The sequence below is a fragment of the Saccopteryx bilineata genome, chromosome 10 (assembly GCF_036850765.1).
Source record: "Saccopteryx bilineata isolate mSacBil1 chromosome 10, mSacBil1_pri_phased_curated, whole genome shotgun sequence".
In the NCBI taxonomy this organism is placed as follows: domain Eukaryota; kingdom Metazoa; phylum Chordata; class Mammalia; order Chiroptera; family Emballonuridae; genus Saccopteryx; species Saccopteryx bilineata.
In genome coordinates this window covers 13,895,841-13,913,507 of record NC_089499.1, presented here as the reverse complement: position 1 = coordinate 13,913,507, position 17,667 = coordinate 13,895,841, and the positions used below count along the sequence as shown (strand labels likewise).

Here is a 17,667-nt window from a genome sequence, read left to right as displayed (position 1 = left end):
GCCAAGTGAGAAATTATGCTGACAATGATAGCAGTTTTAGTAGTAGAGATATTAGCGATAATAATAACAATGCACATTGACTGAGCCCTTAGTGTATGCCGGGTGCAGTGCTGAGCCTTTTATGTAAACCATCTGGGTTCTCATACTATTTCTACAAGATGGTATCAGGGAGTGGTGACGGCAGTGACCCGGGACACGTCATCCAGCTCTCTGTTGCCCCTGTGCCCTCATCTGTTGTACACCCAGTGTGATAAATACATAGAACCGTTTCTAGTACATAAAATAGTAAGTTTTAGCTGCTGTTTTTATTATCATTGTCATTTACATGGGGGACTGAGGCACAGTCAGGTCCAACGTCACATTGCTGCTAGGAGGAGAAATCAGGACCCAAGTCTAGTTTCGTCCTTGGAATCACTTCGCTTCTTGCTAGATTAGCCCTTGTTAGAGAGTGCTCACTAATTTTTTCTGAAGATGCCTCTTCTTCCCCCTGACCTAACAGGGGTTTATGGCTCCTGTCCTTGTGAAACTAAACAGAGCCCCTGGGTGATGTTGTCTGCCTCTCACCTGAACCCAGGCCGAGACACCCTCTCCCTGCTAGAGATCCCCCTCACTCCTGTGGCCAGGTGTCTCAGACTTATCCTGTCCCAGACTGAGCACCCATCTACCCCCGGACCTTTTCCTTGGGTTCCCTTTCTCAGGAGTTCTCCCCTCCGCCCAGGGCCACCACCTGTAGTTTCTGTCGTACACCCAGTGTGATCAATACATAGAACAGTTCCTAGTACATAAAATAGTAAGTTTTAGCTGCTGTTTTTATTATCATTGTCATTTACATGGGGGACTGAGGCACAGACAGGTCCAACGTCACATAGCTGCTAGGAGGGAAATCAGGGTCCCTGCTGTAGTTTCTCCAGGACTCTTGAATCTACTGCCTCTTCTCCAGCTCTGCTTCTGTTGCCCAGGCCTGGTGTCATCATGGTTCTATGGGCCTCTGCCCCAGCCTCTCTGCCTCCAGCCTACCTTCTCCAAGATTCCCACAGGCCTGTTCATATGTTCAGCCCTGGCCACATCCTGCTAATCCAGAGTTCCCACCACCTCTGTGATTAACCCCAACCTTCCAAGCGTGGAAATCAGAGCCCTGGTGCTGCCAAGGTCCCTTCCCCTCCAGCCCCGTCACCTACCTCCTGCCCAGCTTCATAACCACTGCGTGGAATGTCACCCTTCTGCCCGGTTCTCTCTCACCTGTGTTCACACTCTGCTGGAGTGCCCAGACCCTCGGCTCTGGGACCCTTTCCTAATAATCACATCTGCTTCTACCCAACTGTACCCCCAGCTGGTTAGATGCCCCTCCTCTCTGTTCCCACAGCCCTGGCCCTGCACCTCCAGTGTTTTGTAATTGTACATTTGTGACTTTTTTCCTCACTCAGCTCCAATATCTTGCAGAACTGGGACAATACCATCTTTTTTTTATATATATATATTTTTCTGAAGTGAGAAATGGGGAGGCAGAGAGACAGACTCCCGCATCTGGCAAGCGCACCAGGAGGCAATGCTCTGCCAATGTGGGCCGTTGCTCCACTGCCACTGAAGGCATTCTAGCACCTGAGGTGGAGGCCATGGAGCTATGCTCAGCGCCTGGGCCAACTTTGCTTAAATGGAGCCTTGGCTGCGGGAGGGGAAGAGAGAGATAGAGAGAAAGGAGAGGGGGAAGGGAGAAGCAGATGAGCGCTTCTCCTGTGTGCCCTGGCTGGGAACCCGGGACTTCCACATTCTGGGCTGACCCTCTACCGCTGAGCCAACCTGCCAGGGCTGGGAAATACTCTTATTCATCTGTTCTATGCCTGCCATGATTGAGGTACTCAATAAAGGTTTGTTTTGAACCTGACCTGTGGTGGTGCAGTGGATCAAGCATTGACCTGGAGTGCTGAGGTCACTGGTTCAAGACCCTGGGCTTGCCCGGTCAAGGCACATATGGGAGTTGATGCTTCCTGCTCCTCCCCTCTTTCTTTCTCTCTCTCTCTTTCTCTCTCTTCTCTAAAAAATGAATTAAAAAAAGTAAAAATAATAAAAAAGAATGTTCACACTTAAAAAAAAAAAAGGTTTGTTTTGAATGAATGAATAGATTAGTGAATGAGTGAGTGAATTTTAGGTTATATGAGCAGTATATTTAAATAGAATTTACAATGGCACCAAAATCCAGACCCATCATTCTTCCCTGGAGCCTTCCTACAAGTTGTGAGGTGGACAGGACAGAGTTCCTCCCCATTTTACAGACATGAAAACCAAGTCTCATGAAGAGGATGAGTTCTGTGACTAAGAAGGCAGGGCCGGCCAGGCGTCCAGTTCCCTGGTGTGTGGTCTGGGGTGTTCTTGTGTCTCGGAAAGGCTGTGACACCAACATGAGACATAATGAACATGTACTTGGGCTTCCCCTGAACAGCAACACGGAAGCATATACTGGAAAGCTGGGGCCAGCCAGGTGCTGACAAGCCTGTCACCAGACCTCCCGTTACACGAGCAGCTGCAGGTAACTGGCCAGGGTGGGGCAATCAGAGAAACTTCTGCAGAGGGGGAGGAAAGGCCTGGATCTTTTGTGCATGGTCAGGGTGCAGGAAGGAGGCTGGGGCACTAGTCCTGCGAACATGGTCTACCCTGCCCCCCTGTGTGGGCATACCTGGCGCCTGGAGGAAGGGTCAGGTTCGACTAGCCCTCATCACAGGGGCCCTTCCTGCCCAGCTTGACTCCGGCTTTGTACCCCTTTGAGAATATCCCCTTGGGGCATGATGCTTGCTGTTGCTGCTGGAAAGCCAGCTCTGACTTGTCCCCTTCTCTCAGGCTCCAAATGACCCCGGCAAAGCCGTCCGAGCCCTTTCCTGCCATTTCTAGCATTGCCTGCAGCGGTCAGGCTTCCTCACCAGAACCTCCAGCCTTGACCTTTCTGAGAGAGATGCCAGTGGGCCAGGCTGAGGTGTGGGCATGAAGGGCTTGCTTGTGCGTGATTCTTCCAAGGTCTCCTCCGGGGAAGTGGCGCCCTCACCTGCTCTGATGGGCAGTGTGAGCGCCAGTCCCAGAACCAGAAGACTGAGCCCAAGCCTGAGCCCTCGCCCCTTCTTCCCAGGCCTGTTTCTCCATCAGCGACTGCCCGGTGTGGATGGACTCCAGTACCACAGCCCAGTGCCGCCAGCTGGAGGCCGCCGTGGGCGGGGCCCGGCCGCTCAGCCGCCTCACTGGGTCCCGAGCCTATGAGGTGGGTGGGACTCGCCCTGGGCTGGAACTGGGTCTGGTCCCGGGAGGAAGGTCTGCTCATTGGCTCTGGTCCCTTATTTCTGGGTGTCTGGGAGGACACAGCTGGTGGCTGGCCCCTGTGAGGATCACGTGAGGCTGTGTGGGTGTTGTCTCAGAGGAGCCAGGACTGGGCATTCCGGAACCTGGTTCCGATCAAGGTCGTCCTGCCTCTCTCTGCTGCTGCCCATGGAGCAAGGACAGGCCTTTGTGTGCGTGTCCCCAGATTAGAGCTGAGTTGTGAACACGGCTGTGCTCCTCACGTCAAGCCGACGTGATGCTGGCATCTCAGTTTCAGCCTCTCTAACCTGGGGGTAAAAGCAGCCCTTATATTTTGGGCAGTTGTGAAGTTAAATGAAACAGTTCCTGTAAGACATTTAGTGCAAAGTGAGAATTAAGAAACAGTGGCTCTTTCCTGCTGGCTCCCCCCGTGGCCCCACCCCATGCCACAGGCTGGCTGGGGCCATGCGACCCTTACTGGAGTCGAGGTTTCGGGGAGAGAGGGCCAGCCCTACTTGGGTCACCTGAAGACAGATGTGGGTGGGAAGATACCTGAGTCCCCTGCACAGGTGCCCTTGGGCAGAGCAGCCCCTGTGCTGTGTGTAAGTCCCTGAGCAAGGCTTACTTGCTAAGGGTGGTCAGCAGAGAGCAAGCATTACGAGGCCCTTTGCGAGCCTTCACTGCTCTGATACCCAGAGCGTGCTACACTACCCTCACGCTATGGAGTTGACCATTCCGTGTAGGATCTTGGTTTTTAAGAATTTTCCATCTTTTTCCAGCGATTTACAGGAAATCAAATTGCAAAGATTTACCAGCAGAACCCTGAGGCCTACTCACACACGGAGGTTGGTTAAACGTTCCTACTTGATTGCAAGCCACAGTTGAAGTTCTTTTATCATACGTACCTTTAACACAAATACGTGCACTGAGAAAAAAACAGATTAGTAGACATATTCAGTTTGCTTTTCCCCCATTTAGAAACAGTTGGCTTGTTTCCAGAGAGGAGGGAAAGAATGGAATTGTGGTAAAGAGAAGTCAGGTCTCTGCTGCTCAGGAAAGGTGGAGGTCAGGGTCAGGGTGGGAGCCGCAGGGACTGGTGACCTCCTGGGACATCCTGAGTGAGAGATCTGGGTGCACGTTAGGTCTGTCCACTCAGTTTCCCGAATGGTTAATGTGGCATGGCTACCAGGGTCTTGACTGGTGTGGGGGCAGTGTTTTCTTAGGAGATTTGTAAAGCGGGACTGATGTGTCCCTAGCCGTGGCCTCCAACCTGAGCCTGCGCCCCAGGGAACCTAGATTTGCTTCTTGATCCCCAGTTGCTGAAAGCCAGTGCTTAATGCCACCTGAGAAGCAGCTTGGCATCCTGGGTCGTGGTGGTTTCCATCTCTGAGTGCTTAGAAAGTGATCGGCTTGTGTGAAAGCAAGGGGCTTTTTAAATCTTGGAACTCAACATCCAAGTTAGTATTTAGTGATTCAAGATTACTCTGCAGTGTTAGCCATGTACGTTGGGGGTGGAGATGAGACAGCCTCTCCAAATTCTGTGTGAAACAAAGGACAGAGGTGGCCTGGCGGGGACAGGACGGGTCAGCATTCTCTGCCCTGGTCCAGGCGCCCGTGATTCTCATGTGGAAGCCCCGACCCTCGGGCTGACGTTTGAAACCTGTATCAGTTCTTGTAGCTTATGTCTGGGGTCTGTGGCTCGCAAGGGACTGGCTCTCACTGACACTTGCACTGAACTCCGGAGAGTGTTTTTGTTGGTTCTGGGTCCTGTGGCCACACATCCCACTTCCCTTGTGACTAGATAGAAAGACCACAGAAGTGGAGGAAGGAAATCCGGGCGCCACACTCTCCGGATTCCTGGCGGAAAACGCACCTCCCTAACTGTGGCTTTTCATAGGGCCTGTTGCTCTCTGTCTCTGTTGAATTTGACAGTTTTATGGCCTGTCAGAAACTGCAGGGTGAGATGCCACTACCATTGCTGGGGGCATCCTGCTCAGAGTTTCCACGCTCCGCCCAGTTTAAAACTCTTCGTGTGTGTGTGTGTGTGTGTGTGTGTGTGTGAAGTGTTCAGCTGCTTAGGGCATAGGGGAATGAATCGTATCTCGCCGTTTCCTTCTCTTACAGAGAATTTCCTTGGTCAGTAGTTTTGCCGCTGCCCTGTTCCTTGGGTCTTACAGCCCTATTGACTACAGTGACGGTAAGCCTTCAGAGTCCTGGGCATGTGCCCGCGCAGTGGGCGTGCGGGCAGGGTGAGTGAGCCTCGTCCCCCTGGGCGGGTGCCAGCCTTTCAGCCCTCTTATCTGTTGCCAAGAAGGGAGGGTATCTGTTATCTTTTGTTGTGTGACATATGACCGCAGCCCTCAGCAGCTGAAGATCAGAGATGTCTCTCATCCCACAGAGCTCCTGCAGGTCAGGAATCTGGGAGCAGCTGAGCTGACTGGTTCTGGCTCAGGACCTCTCCCGAGGGCGCTGTCATGCTGGCGGCCAGGGTTGCAGTCCTGTAGTGGCTTGACTGGGGCTGGAGGGTTCATGTCCGGGGTCACTCACACATGTGGCTGTTGGCCAGAGGCCTCAGTTCCTCACCATGGGAGGCTCCCGGGGGAGGGGGCTGTTAATGACTGCACAGCTGGCTTCTGCAGCACGGGGTGGGGGAAGGGTGGGAGAAGGAGAGCGTAGCCTGGCAGAAGCTGCAGTTTCCCTTCCCAGTCTTGGAAGTGCCCTGGAAGTGCTGTACCATCACTTTCACTCCAGCCTTCGGGTCCCACAGACCTACCCAGGTGACTGCCCGGGCTCGGGGGCGAGCCTTCTTGGATCGTGGCTCCCACAGAAGTTCTTTACTGAACTTTTCGTTTGCATGTGGGAACTCGTGAGAGCTGTGCGCTCCTGGAATCAAAACCTGAACAGAAACCCATGGAAATGGTCCCCGTGCAGAAGGAAAGCTGGGAGGAGGTAGTGAAGGAGCCCTGGGAGGAGCTGAGACCTAAAGGAGTGACCGGAGGTGCCGAGACCATAGAGCAGGGGACCCCAAACTTTTTACACAGGGGGCCAGTTCACTGTCCCTCAGACCATTGGAGGGCCGGACTATAAAAAAAACTATGAACAAATCCCTATGCACACTGCACATATCTTATTTTAAAGTAAAAAAACAAAACGGGAACAAATATAATATTTAAAATAAAGAACAAGTAAATTTAAATTAACAAACTGACCAGTATTTCAATGGGAACTATGGGCCCGCTTTTGGCTAATGAGATGGTCAATATCCGGTTCCATATTTGTCACTGCTAGCCGTAACAAGTGATATGACGTGCTTCCGGAGCTGTGACGCCTGTGTCCCGTGTCTCTGGAAGTAGTACTGTATGTGAGCGACGCTGCGCTTTGCGGTGCCGCCACATACAGTACTCCAGGAGCACAGGATGCAGATGCACTGACCACCAGTGAAGGAGGTGCCCCTTCCAGAAGTGCAGCGGGGGCCAGATAAATGGGCTCAGGGGGCCGCATGCGGCCCGCGGGCTGTAGTTTGGGGACCCCTGCCATAGAGCAAGAGCCCAGACCCGTGCAAGGGGCTTCAGAAAAGAGTGGTGCTCTGAGCCCCCTGGAATTCCCCTGGAGTTTTCCCCAGACACGGTTCTAGGTTTTAGGGAGAGTGGTCCCGAGCTTCACTCTCAGTCTGGAGAAGAAAAGGTCCCCACAGCTCCGCGCACAGAGCTGGGACCAGCAGAACCTTAACCTGGACTAGCCTGTGTGCCTACCTGTGCTCTCCACTCCCACCTGGGGCGGGTCGCTGCCCCTGTGGAATGACACCGCCGCTGCAGTAGGTACGTGGGAGGGTCGCGTTCCTCCCCCTCCACTGGCCCTCCACCCTGCTCACCCGAGGGAACACCTCCAGATATCCCAGCAGTCTAACGTCCTCACGTGGACCTGTGACGCCCTCCCTGTCCGAGCCCCCTCTGCCTCCAGCTGCACTCCGGGTTCCCTTCCCCTCCCCCACGCTGAGGAAAGCCTTGGCAGAATTAGATTGTTTCAGGAAAGACTTAGTGAACAGGAAGAAGGTTAGAGGAGTCTGAGAGCTCTCCTTGAGTTGGATGGATGTGATTGGGACTTCCCTGAGGGCTGGCTGCCTTGAAGTAGACACCTTGAACCGCAGGGGACAGGAAGAGCTGATCCTGGTCAACCTGTAGTCCCCTCCTGCGCCCAGCCTCAGAGCAGCAGCTTCCCAGGTTCACTGTGGTGTCAGAGCTGGTGCCGAAGTTGTTGGAGGAGGTGGTGGGACCCTGTGTTTCCAAGGGCCCTGCTGGCTTCTGGTTCTCTGCTTCCAGCCTGACCCAGGCTCACGGTATACATGCCATCGGTCCAAGTTTGCTGCAGGGGCAGGATTGGCTCTCTGCCAGACTTTGTACGGGTTTTCGAGATGTTTCTGATTCCTGTTTCCTTCCTCCCTTAGGTTCTGGAATGAATTTGTTGCAGATCCAGGACAAAGTCTGGTCCCAGGCTTGTCTGGGGGCCTGTGCACCTCATTTAGAGGAGAAACTTGGTCCCCCGGTGCCGTCATGCTCAGTTGTGGTAGGTGCTCGTTCCGGTGATGCAGCTGCCGGGGAAGCAATGCAGTACACGCACGCGCACGCACACATGCACGCGCACGCACACATGCACGCGCACGCACACATCCATTTATACTCGGGACTTGCAGTCTAGTATAAAGGCTGGTAAAGTAACATGTCTGCATCAGTGCCTTGCACTTAGTAGGTACTTAGGTGCAGGTGTAGATCACTGCCTTGTGACAGTGGAGGTGGGGGTAGATTTGGAAAGTTCCACTAGAAATGCATTGGAATAGAAAAAAAAAAGACGAAGGCATACGTTTTGAGTGATTGTACTCCTTAGGGAAAAATGCACAGAATGTTGCAGTTCTGGGGCTAGGGACCACCCCCGGACTGCTTGGGCTGGAATCCTGGCTCTGCCACTGACCAGCCTTGAGGCTTAAATCTGTGCCTCTGTTTCCTCATCATGTCCATTGTTTCCGGAACAATTAGAATAATAGTGCTTTCTATCTCACCTGGGGCTTTTGTGTCAAATAAAGGGGTTGATACTTTTAAAAGTACTTAGGATACTTAGGATGGTGCCTGGTCCTACTGTAATTGTAAACACATTTAAGCATTCAGAATGGACCCTGGCTGTGAATGTTTGGTTGTGCCCCAGGTGGCTGGCTCAGTTCTTGGCTGTTCTGAGGGAAGAATGGAGTCCAGAGAGACCTGGGCCATGGCCTCAGGGCTCTTTGGCAGGAAGCTCAGTTCATAGCCAGAACAGCCAGACATTCCAGGTAGGACAGAGAGGAAGAAAGAGAGTCCCCGAGGCCTGGGGAGAGGCAAGGAGCTGGGGGGGGGGGGTGGACCAGGAGGAGACCAGGGCTATAAGAAGCGCTCCCCTGGGGGGTCCCAGCCACAGAAGCACTTGTCTGACATCAGCACTGACAAGCTGGAAACGGCCTTTGTCACTATGAGCAGAACCACCAAGCCACACCATTGCCAAGGGGGGGGGGGGGGGCATGAGGCCAGCACACGGGGCTTAACGAAGGGCAGCCTGCCCTACAGAAGCAGATGGTTCAGGACCCAGGCACGCCTCAGCACGGTAGAAAGGCCGAGGAAGGGTGAACAAGACACAGACCAGCCTTGGGGGGTGGGGGGGCATTCCACGCACAGTTGTTAGTTTTCATGTGAGGTGGAGAGCAGTGTTTTGTCCGTGGCAGCAAGCGCTGTTTCCTTACGCCAGGAACACTCACCTGGCAAGTACCAGTTGCGGATTGCTTTGCTCTGGCGACCTTGAATCTCAAAATTCCAGGAGGTGGGATGGCTTCCTGTTCGTGGATCCAAACCTGTGCAGGGCTCCACTGGCTTTTTGTGACAGAAGGGACAACATCCCTGGTTTGCCACGGGGAGTGATGCGACTCCGTGGCCCGGTGCCGGGACCGTTGCTGTGGCCTGAGGGGGAGGGCTGTGCTGGGCCCCGGGGTGCGCCTCAGCAGCGTGGGCTGGCCTTCCCTCCACAGGGGGCCGTCTCTTCCTACTACGTCCGGCGCTATGGATTTCCCCCAGGTTGCAAAGTGGTGGCCTTCACTGGGGACAACCCAGGTGAGTACCGCGGGGGCTCTCACTCTCCAGGTAGCCTGACTTGGTCCATGCTGGACAATTGAGAATGCCAGGCCAGCCTGTGGGTGAGGCCCTTCTGTGGTGGGACCCCTCCCTCCCTGACTGTAGGCTCCACCTCTGAAATGACTCCCTGGACCTACCCTACCCTGGCCCTGCCTGCCCTCCGGGGCCACGCACGGCTGCTTCCACCCCAGGAGAAAACTGACCCGTGATTAACAAGTCAGTCGTGCTCACCCCTCCCTGTCCTGCCATTTCTGTTCTAAGCTAAACATCTCAGTTCCTCCAACCCTTCCTCTAGGACAAGGATTTGAGACCCTACCCTGTCATTTGATCTATAGTGGGATATATCCATCAGCCACACACCTGGCTGTCTTTCCAAATGAAATAACTCCCCTGCGTCTCATTAGGAACATGTATTAGCTCTTGGACCTACTGTAGCAACTAGCAGCATGTCAGGGAGCATAATGGGCCTGCTTTTTAACCCCCGAAGTGTGCGTTTCTGGGCACATTTGAGCTGGAACGACACAGGAGCAGCTTGCTACCCTTTTCCTTGGACTTTGGTTTCAGGCTGTTGGAGCTACCAGGCCGTTAACCCTCAGCTGGTCCCTCCCTGAGTCTGACCTTTACTTTGCTGTTGCCTTAAATAATACGTTATTTGCACCTTCATTAAAACAACAATAATAAGCACATTGATTACCAAAGATTTATGCTTTCTCTTTTTCTTTTTAATTCACAAGGGATTACCCCTCGTTGCAGAAAGAAAGTTTTAAATACTGACAAACCAAAGGAAGGATGTAAAAGTCACGCAGAACCCAGAGATAACCACAGTTAAAACAGAGTGATGGCTGTCCCTCCAGCTTTCTTTTTTTTTTGTATTTTTCTGAAGCTGGAAACGGGGAGGCAGTCAGACTCCCACATGCACCCGACCGGGATCCACCCGGCACGCCCACCAGGGGGCGATGCTCTGCCCATCTGGGGCTTCGCTCTGTTGTGACCAGAGCCATTCTAGCACCTGAGGCAGAGGCCACAGAACCATCCTCAGCGCCCGGGCAAACTTTGCTCCAATGGAGACTTGGCTGCGGGAGGGGAAGAGAGAGACAGAGAGGAAGGAGAGGGGGAGGGTGGAGAAGCAGATGGGCGCTTCTCCTGTGAGCCAACCGGCCAGGGCCACCAGCCTTCTTTTTATGTCCAACCGACCTGGGCCATTTTTTTGTCCGACATAATAATGGCTGCCTCGGGTTCAGTTGTCCTAGCATTTGTGTCACCGGTTCCCTGGGAAGGAGGTTGGCGTGGCTTCCAGTGCCAACAATGTGGAGATGCACGTCTTGTGGTGGGTGTATCTTGTCCCCATAGGATAAGATGTTGGAGGGGGTTCCCCAGGCCACGGCTCTGACACGCTGCTGATTGCAGCTCACCAGCAGTGTTTAAGTGCACCTGTCCCCATCCTTCTCTTTCATATTCATTCATTCTCCCGATGTTTAGTGAGCACCTGCTACATGACAGGCCTCCTTTCACTTATCAGTGAGCAAGGTGGATCAAGATGGCTGTGTGGGCTGCATCACCTGGGCCCCTTCCCTGCCCCTGGGGCAGAGGACGGCCCCTCACTCCTGCCTTGCCTTTGTCTTTGTCTGGTGTTTCCTGGTGTCTTGACCTGGCCCCTCGGTTCTCTCTGCTCCTGATATGCCTGACAGTGGGTGGGGAGTTTGGACTACTTTAGGGAAAGGGTCCCACCCCAAAGCAAAGGCCCTGCCCGTAGGACCTCCGCCCGAGGACGCCTGGGCCCTCCTTTTGGGACCCCCTGAGCACACAGCTCACCCTGTTCTTGCCTCTACCCTGAGCATGGGGATTCAGGTGGGAGGGAGGGGTTGCGCTCCCATCGAGGGGGGTGACTGTTGTTTGTTCTGCGGCCCCCATGTGGCTAAGCAGAGGCTCTTCTCCCATTCTCAGCATCGCTGGCAGGCATGAGGCTGGAGGAAGGGGACATTGCGGTAAGGTGACTTCTCACACCCACAGGTAGAGCCAGCTCTTTCTGCCCTGGGGGCCATCTTTGCTGCCTATCAGAGGGTCTGCTGGCCCCAAAAGGCAGCTGAGGGAGGGGATAGGGATCCCAGGACCTGCCCGTATTCCCTCTGCCTTGTCCTCTGTGTGCCTCAGTGGTGACCAGTGTTGGTGGGCACAGGGGCAGAGGTTCAGACCTTGGACCAGAGGGAGGACTGTGAGCTCCTAGATGAATAAGGAAGACATCACCCAGGCCCTCCTAGGTTTAGTGGGAAAGCCACTTGAGGAATCGGTCATCACCCACAGCACGAGTTAGACGCTGTTGTGGGAAGTTCTAGGAAGTCAGCCTGTAGAATCTGGGGCGCTGACCTCGGACTCCTCTGGGTGGAAGGGTCAAAAGAAGTTTTCTCCGAGGCAGTGGCATTTAATCGGCCGCGTGAGGAGTGAAGTGAGGGGGTCCGGGCGGCGGAGTGGACAAAGGCTGAGGCGCCTCCCCCCGCCCGTCTCCCCAGGTCAGCCTGGGCACCAGCGACACCCTCTTCCTCTGGCTCCGCGAGCCCACGCCCGCCCTGGAGGGCCACATCTTCTGCAACCCGGTTGACCCCCAGCACTACATGGCGCTGCTGTGGTAGGTTGGGTGGGGCGGACGGAGGTGCGGACAGGTGTGCTCCCGTCTGGAACACCCCGAGTTGTCCCACTGAGCAGGCTCTGGTGGGCATCTGAGACCCCCCCCCGGGACTCATCTGGGCTTGCTGACGGCAGAGCTGGATGGGGAAGAACCGAGGACCCAGAGTCCCCCAAACCCAGGTTCAAATTCCAACCCTGCTGCCCACATCCTGCGTGGCCTGGGGCAGACGCCAGAGTGTGTCTGAGCCACCCTTGCTCATAAAATGAGGAGAAGGAGGGCATTTACTTTGTACTGTTATGACGTGTTTGGCACGTGGTAGATCAACAAACGGTAGTAAGGACATGTTGCCTTCTGACAGTCCTTGTAGAAAGGGTGCGCTCTGCACCCTGACCACAGGCCTCGGAGACTTGTGGGAGGTAGTGAGGGCCGGTTCTGAGCCTCTGGGCCCCGGGAACTGCTGGGGACTATGTAGCCAGCCCCTCCCTGTTGTCCAGGTGGTACAGCGTGCAAAAACCCTCGCCTCCTGCCCCTCGCTGGGCTACTTTGTGGCAACCTCTTCTCTAAACAGCCCCAAACAAGTGCGATCTCCAGTGATTCCTGGAATGTGAGCTGGGCCTGACTCCCGAGGGAGAACCACAAATCCCTGCCACGCCGTGGCTGGGGGCTGTGGTCCAGCCTGACCTGCAGCCCCTCTACCGGGCACCACGTGGGCCCAGTCAGCCAGCACGGGGACCCTCCCTCAGGGCGGTGTGTACTTCTGCAGCTTTAAAAACGGCTCCCTCATGAGAGAGCGGATCCGCGATGAGGCAGCTTCCTGCTCCTGGAGCGAGTTCTCTAAGGCGCTGCAGTCCACGGAGATGGGGAACGGTGGACACTTGGGTAGGCTGTTTGGTGATGCCTAGGCCTGTGGGAGGGGCGGGGCCTGGCGCCCCAGGAGTGGGGGGAGAGGAGGGCTGGGGAGAAGCCGAGGAGAGCCCTGTGTGTCTGCACTCCTGCTCCAGGGGCCTTGCAGCTGGTGTGAGACCCCGTGTTCTGAGTGCAGCAAGGCTGTCTCTCCAGGCCCTGAGTGGGAGATGAGGCCATAGCTCCTAGTGAGAGCATCAGAAATGGCGGCCACAGTGCCTGCTCTATCCCGGTGCATCCCTGTACACAGCTTTCTGCTGCAGACACAGGGTCCTGTTAGGAAAAGTGCCCAGTGGCTGGAACGGCCTTTGAGCAGGGAGGGAATGTGCCTCCCTTGGTCAGAGCTGTGCGAGTATTCCAGGGCTTGTGGGGCAGGCACCCCCAGTCTGGCTGCCCGGTGAGCGTAGGAAGCGCTAAGAAAAGCTAGCCTGGGCCTGACCTGTGGTGGCACAGTGGGTAAAGCATCGACTTGGAAGGCTGTGGTCACCAGTTCAAAACCCTGGGCTTGCCTAGTCAAGGCACATACAGGAGTTGATGCTATCTGCTCTTCCCCCCTTCTCTCTCTGTCTATCTCTGTCTCCTCTCTCTAAAATGAATAAATAATTAAAAAAAGTCTGCTAGATTTGAAACAACAGGGAATTAAAAAGAAAGAAAGAAAGAAAAGCTAGCCTAGGCCTTTGCAGTCGCCCGCTGTCCTACCGGAGAGAAGGGAACACAGGGTATTCGCAGATGTCTTCCGGGGGCTGCATGGGGCGCAGGGGACAGGGACGTGGGGTCACGGTCACTGCCCCCTGCCCTTTTCTATGTCTTGAGAAACCCACGTTTTGTTGTTGTCGACTGACAGCTCCCCTCCTCCTGGTCTGTTTCAGGTTTTTACTTTGACGTGAGGGAGATCACCCCTGAAGTGACTGGGCGGCACAGGTTTAGTGCAGAAAACCGTCAGGTATGTGTGCATCTGGTCCCGGGGCTCCAGCAGCTCCGTTTCTGACTATTAAATTTAACAGTCATCTATCAACGGATGCTCCTTGTAGGGGCTTCATTCATTCACTCGTCCACTGAGAAACAGACATTTCTGATGTGCCAGGGTGCATGCTCGGTGCTGGGAGTCAGCAGGATCTAAGACAGACGCCATCCTTTCTCTTGAGAGAAGAGAGCAGAAGGCCTAAAGGGTGTCCCCCGAGCGAACAGGCTCACACTGATGATCCCGGAACATGGGAGAGCCCGGTTCCTCGCTGAGCTTTATCCCACGCCTACCAAGCACACACCTGGATGGGGGGACCAGATGTCTGAGGAGGTGGCCTTGAGGCGGGCAGAAGGAGCAGTCTGAGGCGCTGAAAGCAGGTGCATCAGGTTGGGGAAGTTGGAGAGAGAGAAGCGGGAAGATCCATCGCTGGTTTCAGGGGCCAGAGAGACAGGCCGGGTTGGAGTGGCACCCATCAGCGTTAGCCTGAGGACACCCCACCGGCGTGAGTTCACAGTGTAAGCTCCTGGCTCTCACTTAGTGTCAGATACACAGACCAGACTCTGTTGTTCACTTTGATTATTTTAACCCTAAGGCCTTGGCCGGGTAGCTCAGTTGGTTAGAATATCGTGCCAATGACACACCAAGGATACAGGTTTGATTCCCGGTCAGGGTACATACAAGAGTCAGCTAATGAATGCATAAATAAGTGGAATAACAAATCATTGGCCTGACCAGGCGGTGGCGCAGTGGATAGAGCGTCAGACTGGATGCAAAAGGACCCAGGTTCGAGACCCCGAGGTTGCCAGCTTGAGCGTGGGCTCATCTGGTTTGAGCAAAAAGCTCACCAGCTTGGACCCAAGGTCACTGGCTCGAGCGGGGGGTTACTCAGTCTGCTGAAGGCCCGCGGTCATGGCACATATGGGAAAGCAATCAATGAACAACCATGGTGTCGCAACGAAAAACTGATGATTGATGCTTCTCATCTCTCTCCATTCCTGTCTGTCTGTCCCTGTCTATCCCTCTATCTGACTCTCTCTCTCTGTCCCTATAAAAAAATTAAAAAAACAAAACAAAAAAAACCAAACAAATCATTGTTTTTCTCTCTCCCTTCCCCTCTTTCTAAAAAGTAATAATAATAAACAAAATAATAAACAACAATAATAAACAAAAACATCTTTATAACACGAGTACTAGTGTTATCTCAGTTTTGTTAAGACCATGAGAGTTTTTCACTCTGTGCTCCCTTTCTCCTGGAGACAGGTCTCAGAGTTCCCCAAGGATGTGGAGATCCGAGCACTGATTGAAGGACAGTTCATGGCCAAGAGGATTCATGCTGAGGGCCTGGGCTACCAAGTCAGTAAGTGAGCTGCCGGCAGGCTGTTTCCTGGGGTGGGGCCCAGGGTCCCACCCACACTGAGGTGCTTGAGATCCTTTTCAGCCGTCAGACCTGGCCTGGTGGGACACTGTCCGCCTGGCCACTCACATGAGTGTGTTTATCATTTCAAACAATGACTGATGCAGAACACATGACTCGGGCCTCCAGTGGAGCTGGTGCATAGCTGGGATCCCGAACCACTCACTGCCTGTCACACGCAACTCACAGCTCACACACAGGTGCTCACAGCCTCATGTGGGTATCACTTTGGGGAGTTTGTTACCAGGAGCTGCTGTCTGTTAAGGCTCCATTGCAGGGGCCTCATGCAGGAGAGAAATGGAGCCTGGAAGTTGTGGGTAGACATACAGTAGGAGACAAGTTTTTCCTGCTTCTCTGCTCTGTCCTCAGAAGCCAGATCTCCTGACCAGGAGCTGTAGGACTTGGGAGGTCTTTCTGTTACCCTAAGCTCCAACCTGCAAACTGAATGGCTCCGAGCTCTGGACCCTGAGGACATGGTCAGTGCAGGTGGGAAAGGTCTGGGCTGGAGCCGTGACTGGACCATGACCTCCATCTAGCCTGGCCCGGCCCCATCTGCCTGGAGGGCACAGTGGGAGCATTTCAGTTTGGATAGGGGAGAGTGGGCACATAGAGCCGCTGTCCGAACTGAGAGGTCTGGAATGGAGTGGAGTGGCAGAACCAGGGCTGGGGGAGACTCCTGGGGAGAAAGGCATTTCTGGGAAGTTGGGCCTTGCAACGGTTAGCTTTGGGAGCTGAATGAGCTCCCTGCACTGGTGGCATCGGAATGCGCTGGGTGTTCTGCAGGGAAACCAGGTCTGAGAGGTAGTTGTCCCTCTGGGCAGCAGCCGTTACCGCTAGAGAACGCAGAAAACCCCGGAAGCCTCTTTGCTTGATGGCCTCATGGTACTTTTATGAGAAATCTAAGTTCTATGTAGTATATGTGTTTGTTATGTTTTTGAAACCACCAAGTAAAAGGATATCATAAAAATAAGCATTAGGGGAACCTTTTGAAAACCTGTTAATCAGCCCCTACTAAAGCCGCATGCATCCCTCTTGGTGAGTGTGAATCAGTAATGTGTACACATGTTCTCTGAGGACGTACAGGAGACCATTCAGCATGGCTCCGTGCTTGATAGGCCCACACGGGAAACAGCCCAGTGCCCACTGGTAACGCAGGATAAGAGCAATGTGGGTGCTCACGCCACGTGATACTACACAGAAGCAAAAACGAACCAACCTCAACTACACTCAGCAGAATTGATGGATCTCGCAAATGGAACTTTGAGCAAAAGAAGCCAAACACGGAGTACATATGGCAGGATTCTGTGTGCATCAAATTCGAAAGCAGACAAAGCTGTTTGCTGTGGTTGGAAGTCAGGATAGTTAGCAGCTACCTTTCAGGAAGAGGAATATGAGAGGGCCTCTGGGGTACTGGTGATGTTCTGCTTCCTGGGATAAATGGGTGTTTCATTATTATTGTTGTTGTTGTTATTATTTAGAAAGAGAGAAAGAGAGAGGAAGGGAGAGAGATGAGAAGCATCAACTCATAGTTGCATCACTTTAGTTCATTGATTCCTTCTCATCTGTGCCTTGACCAGGGGGCTCCAGCTGAGCCAGTGGCCCCTTATTCAAGCCAGTGACCTTTGGACTTCAGGCCAGCAAGCAGAGGATCATGTCAATGATCCCACACTCAAGCTGGCAATCCCACGCTCAAGCTAGTGAGCCTGCGCTCAAGTCAGAAGAGCCTAAGCTTAAGCCAGCAACCTTGAGGCCTTGAACCTGGGACCTCAACCTCCCAGGTCGACGGTCTCCCCCACCACAGGTCATGCTGGGTATTTCATTTGTGAAAATTTGTCTGATTGTCAGCTTATGATGTGTATGTAGGTTTTTCAGGATGTGTGCATGTGCAATAAAAATGTTAAAATGGCCTGACAAGTCAGTGGCGCAGTGGATAGAGCGTCGGACTGGGATGCGGAAGGAGCCAGGTTCGAGACCCTGAGGTCACCAGCTTGAGTGCGGGCTTATCTGGCTTGAGCAAAAAAAAGCTCACCAGCTTGGACCCAAGGTCGCTGGCTCAAGCAGGGGGTTACTCGGTCTGCTGGAGGCCGCAGTCAAGGCACGTATGAGAAAGCAATCAATTAACAACTAAGGAGTCCCAACGGAAAACGGATGATTGATGCTTCTCATCTCTCTCCATTCCTGTCTGTCTGTCCCTATCTATCCCTCTCTCTGACTCTCATTCTGTCCCTGTAAAAAAAAAAAAAAAAGTTAAAATGCAATCATACGCCGCATGGTGTCAGTCTATGGCAGACCACATACAGGAGAGTGTTCCCATAAGATTAAAACATAACTGAAAATT

General features: G+C 53.7%; 1 protein-coding gene across 10 annotated transcripts in view; it reads left to right on the top strand.

Moving 5' to 3' along the window:
* Window positions 1-17,667, top strand: part of XYLB (xylulokinase) — a 70,464-nt gene that overhangs the window by 34,043 nt on the left and 18,754 nt on the right. For 9 of the 10 annotated variants that reach the window (XM_066246085.1, XM_066246084.1, XM_066246086.1 and 6 more), the window contains 11 exons: window positions 2,438-2,524; window positions 3,116-3,244; window positions 4,059-4,124; window positions 5,404-5,476; window positions 7,724-7,842; window positions 9,323-9,404; window positions 11,370-11,410; window positions 11,933-12,048; window positions 12,812-12,927; window positions 13,821-13,894; window positions 15,176-15,272. In XM_066246085.1, the coding sequence (XP_066102182.1) occupies window positions 2,438-2,524; window positions 3,116-3,244; window positions 4,059-4,124; window positions 5,404-5,476; window positions 7,724-7,842; window positions 9,323-9,404; window positions 11,370-11,410; window positions 11,933-12,048; window positions 12,812-12,927; window positions 13,821-13,894; window positions 15,176-15,272 (1,000 nt within the window). Of the gene's footprint in view, window positions 1-2,437; window positions 2,525-3,115; window positions 3,245-4,058; window positions 4,125-5,403; window positions 5,477-7,723; window positions 7,843-9,322; window positions 9,405-11,369; window positions 11,411-11,932; window positions 12,049-12,811; window positions 12,928-13,820; window positions 13,895-15,175; window positions 15,273-16,906; window positions 17,228-17,667 lie in introns of those variants that run through there. The other variant, XM_066246093.1, reaches the window with a different exon arrangement.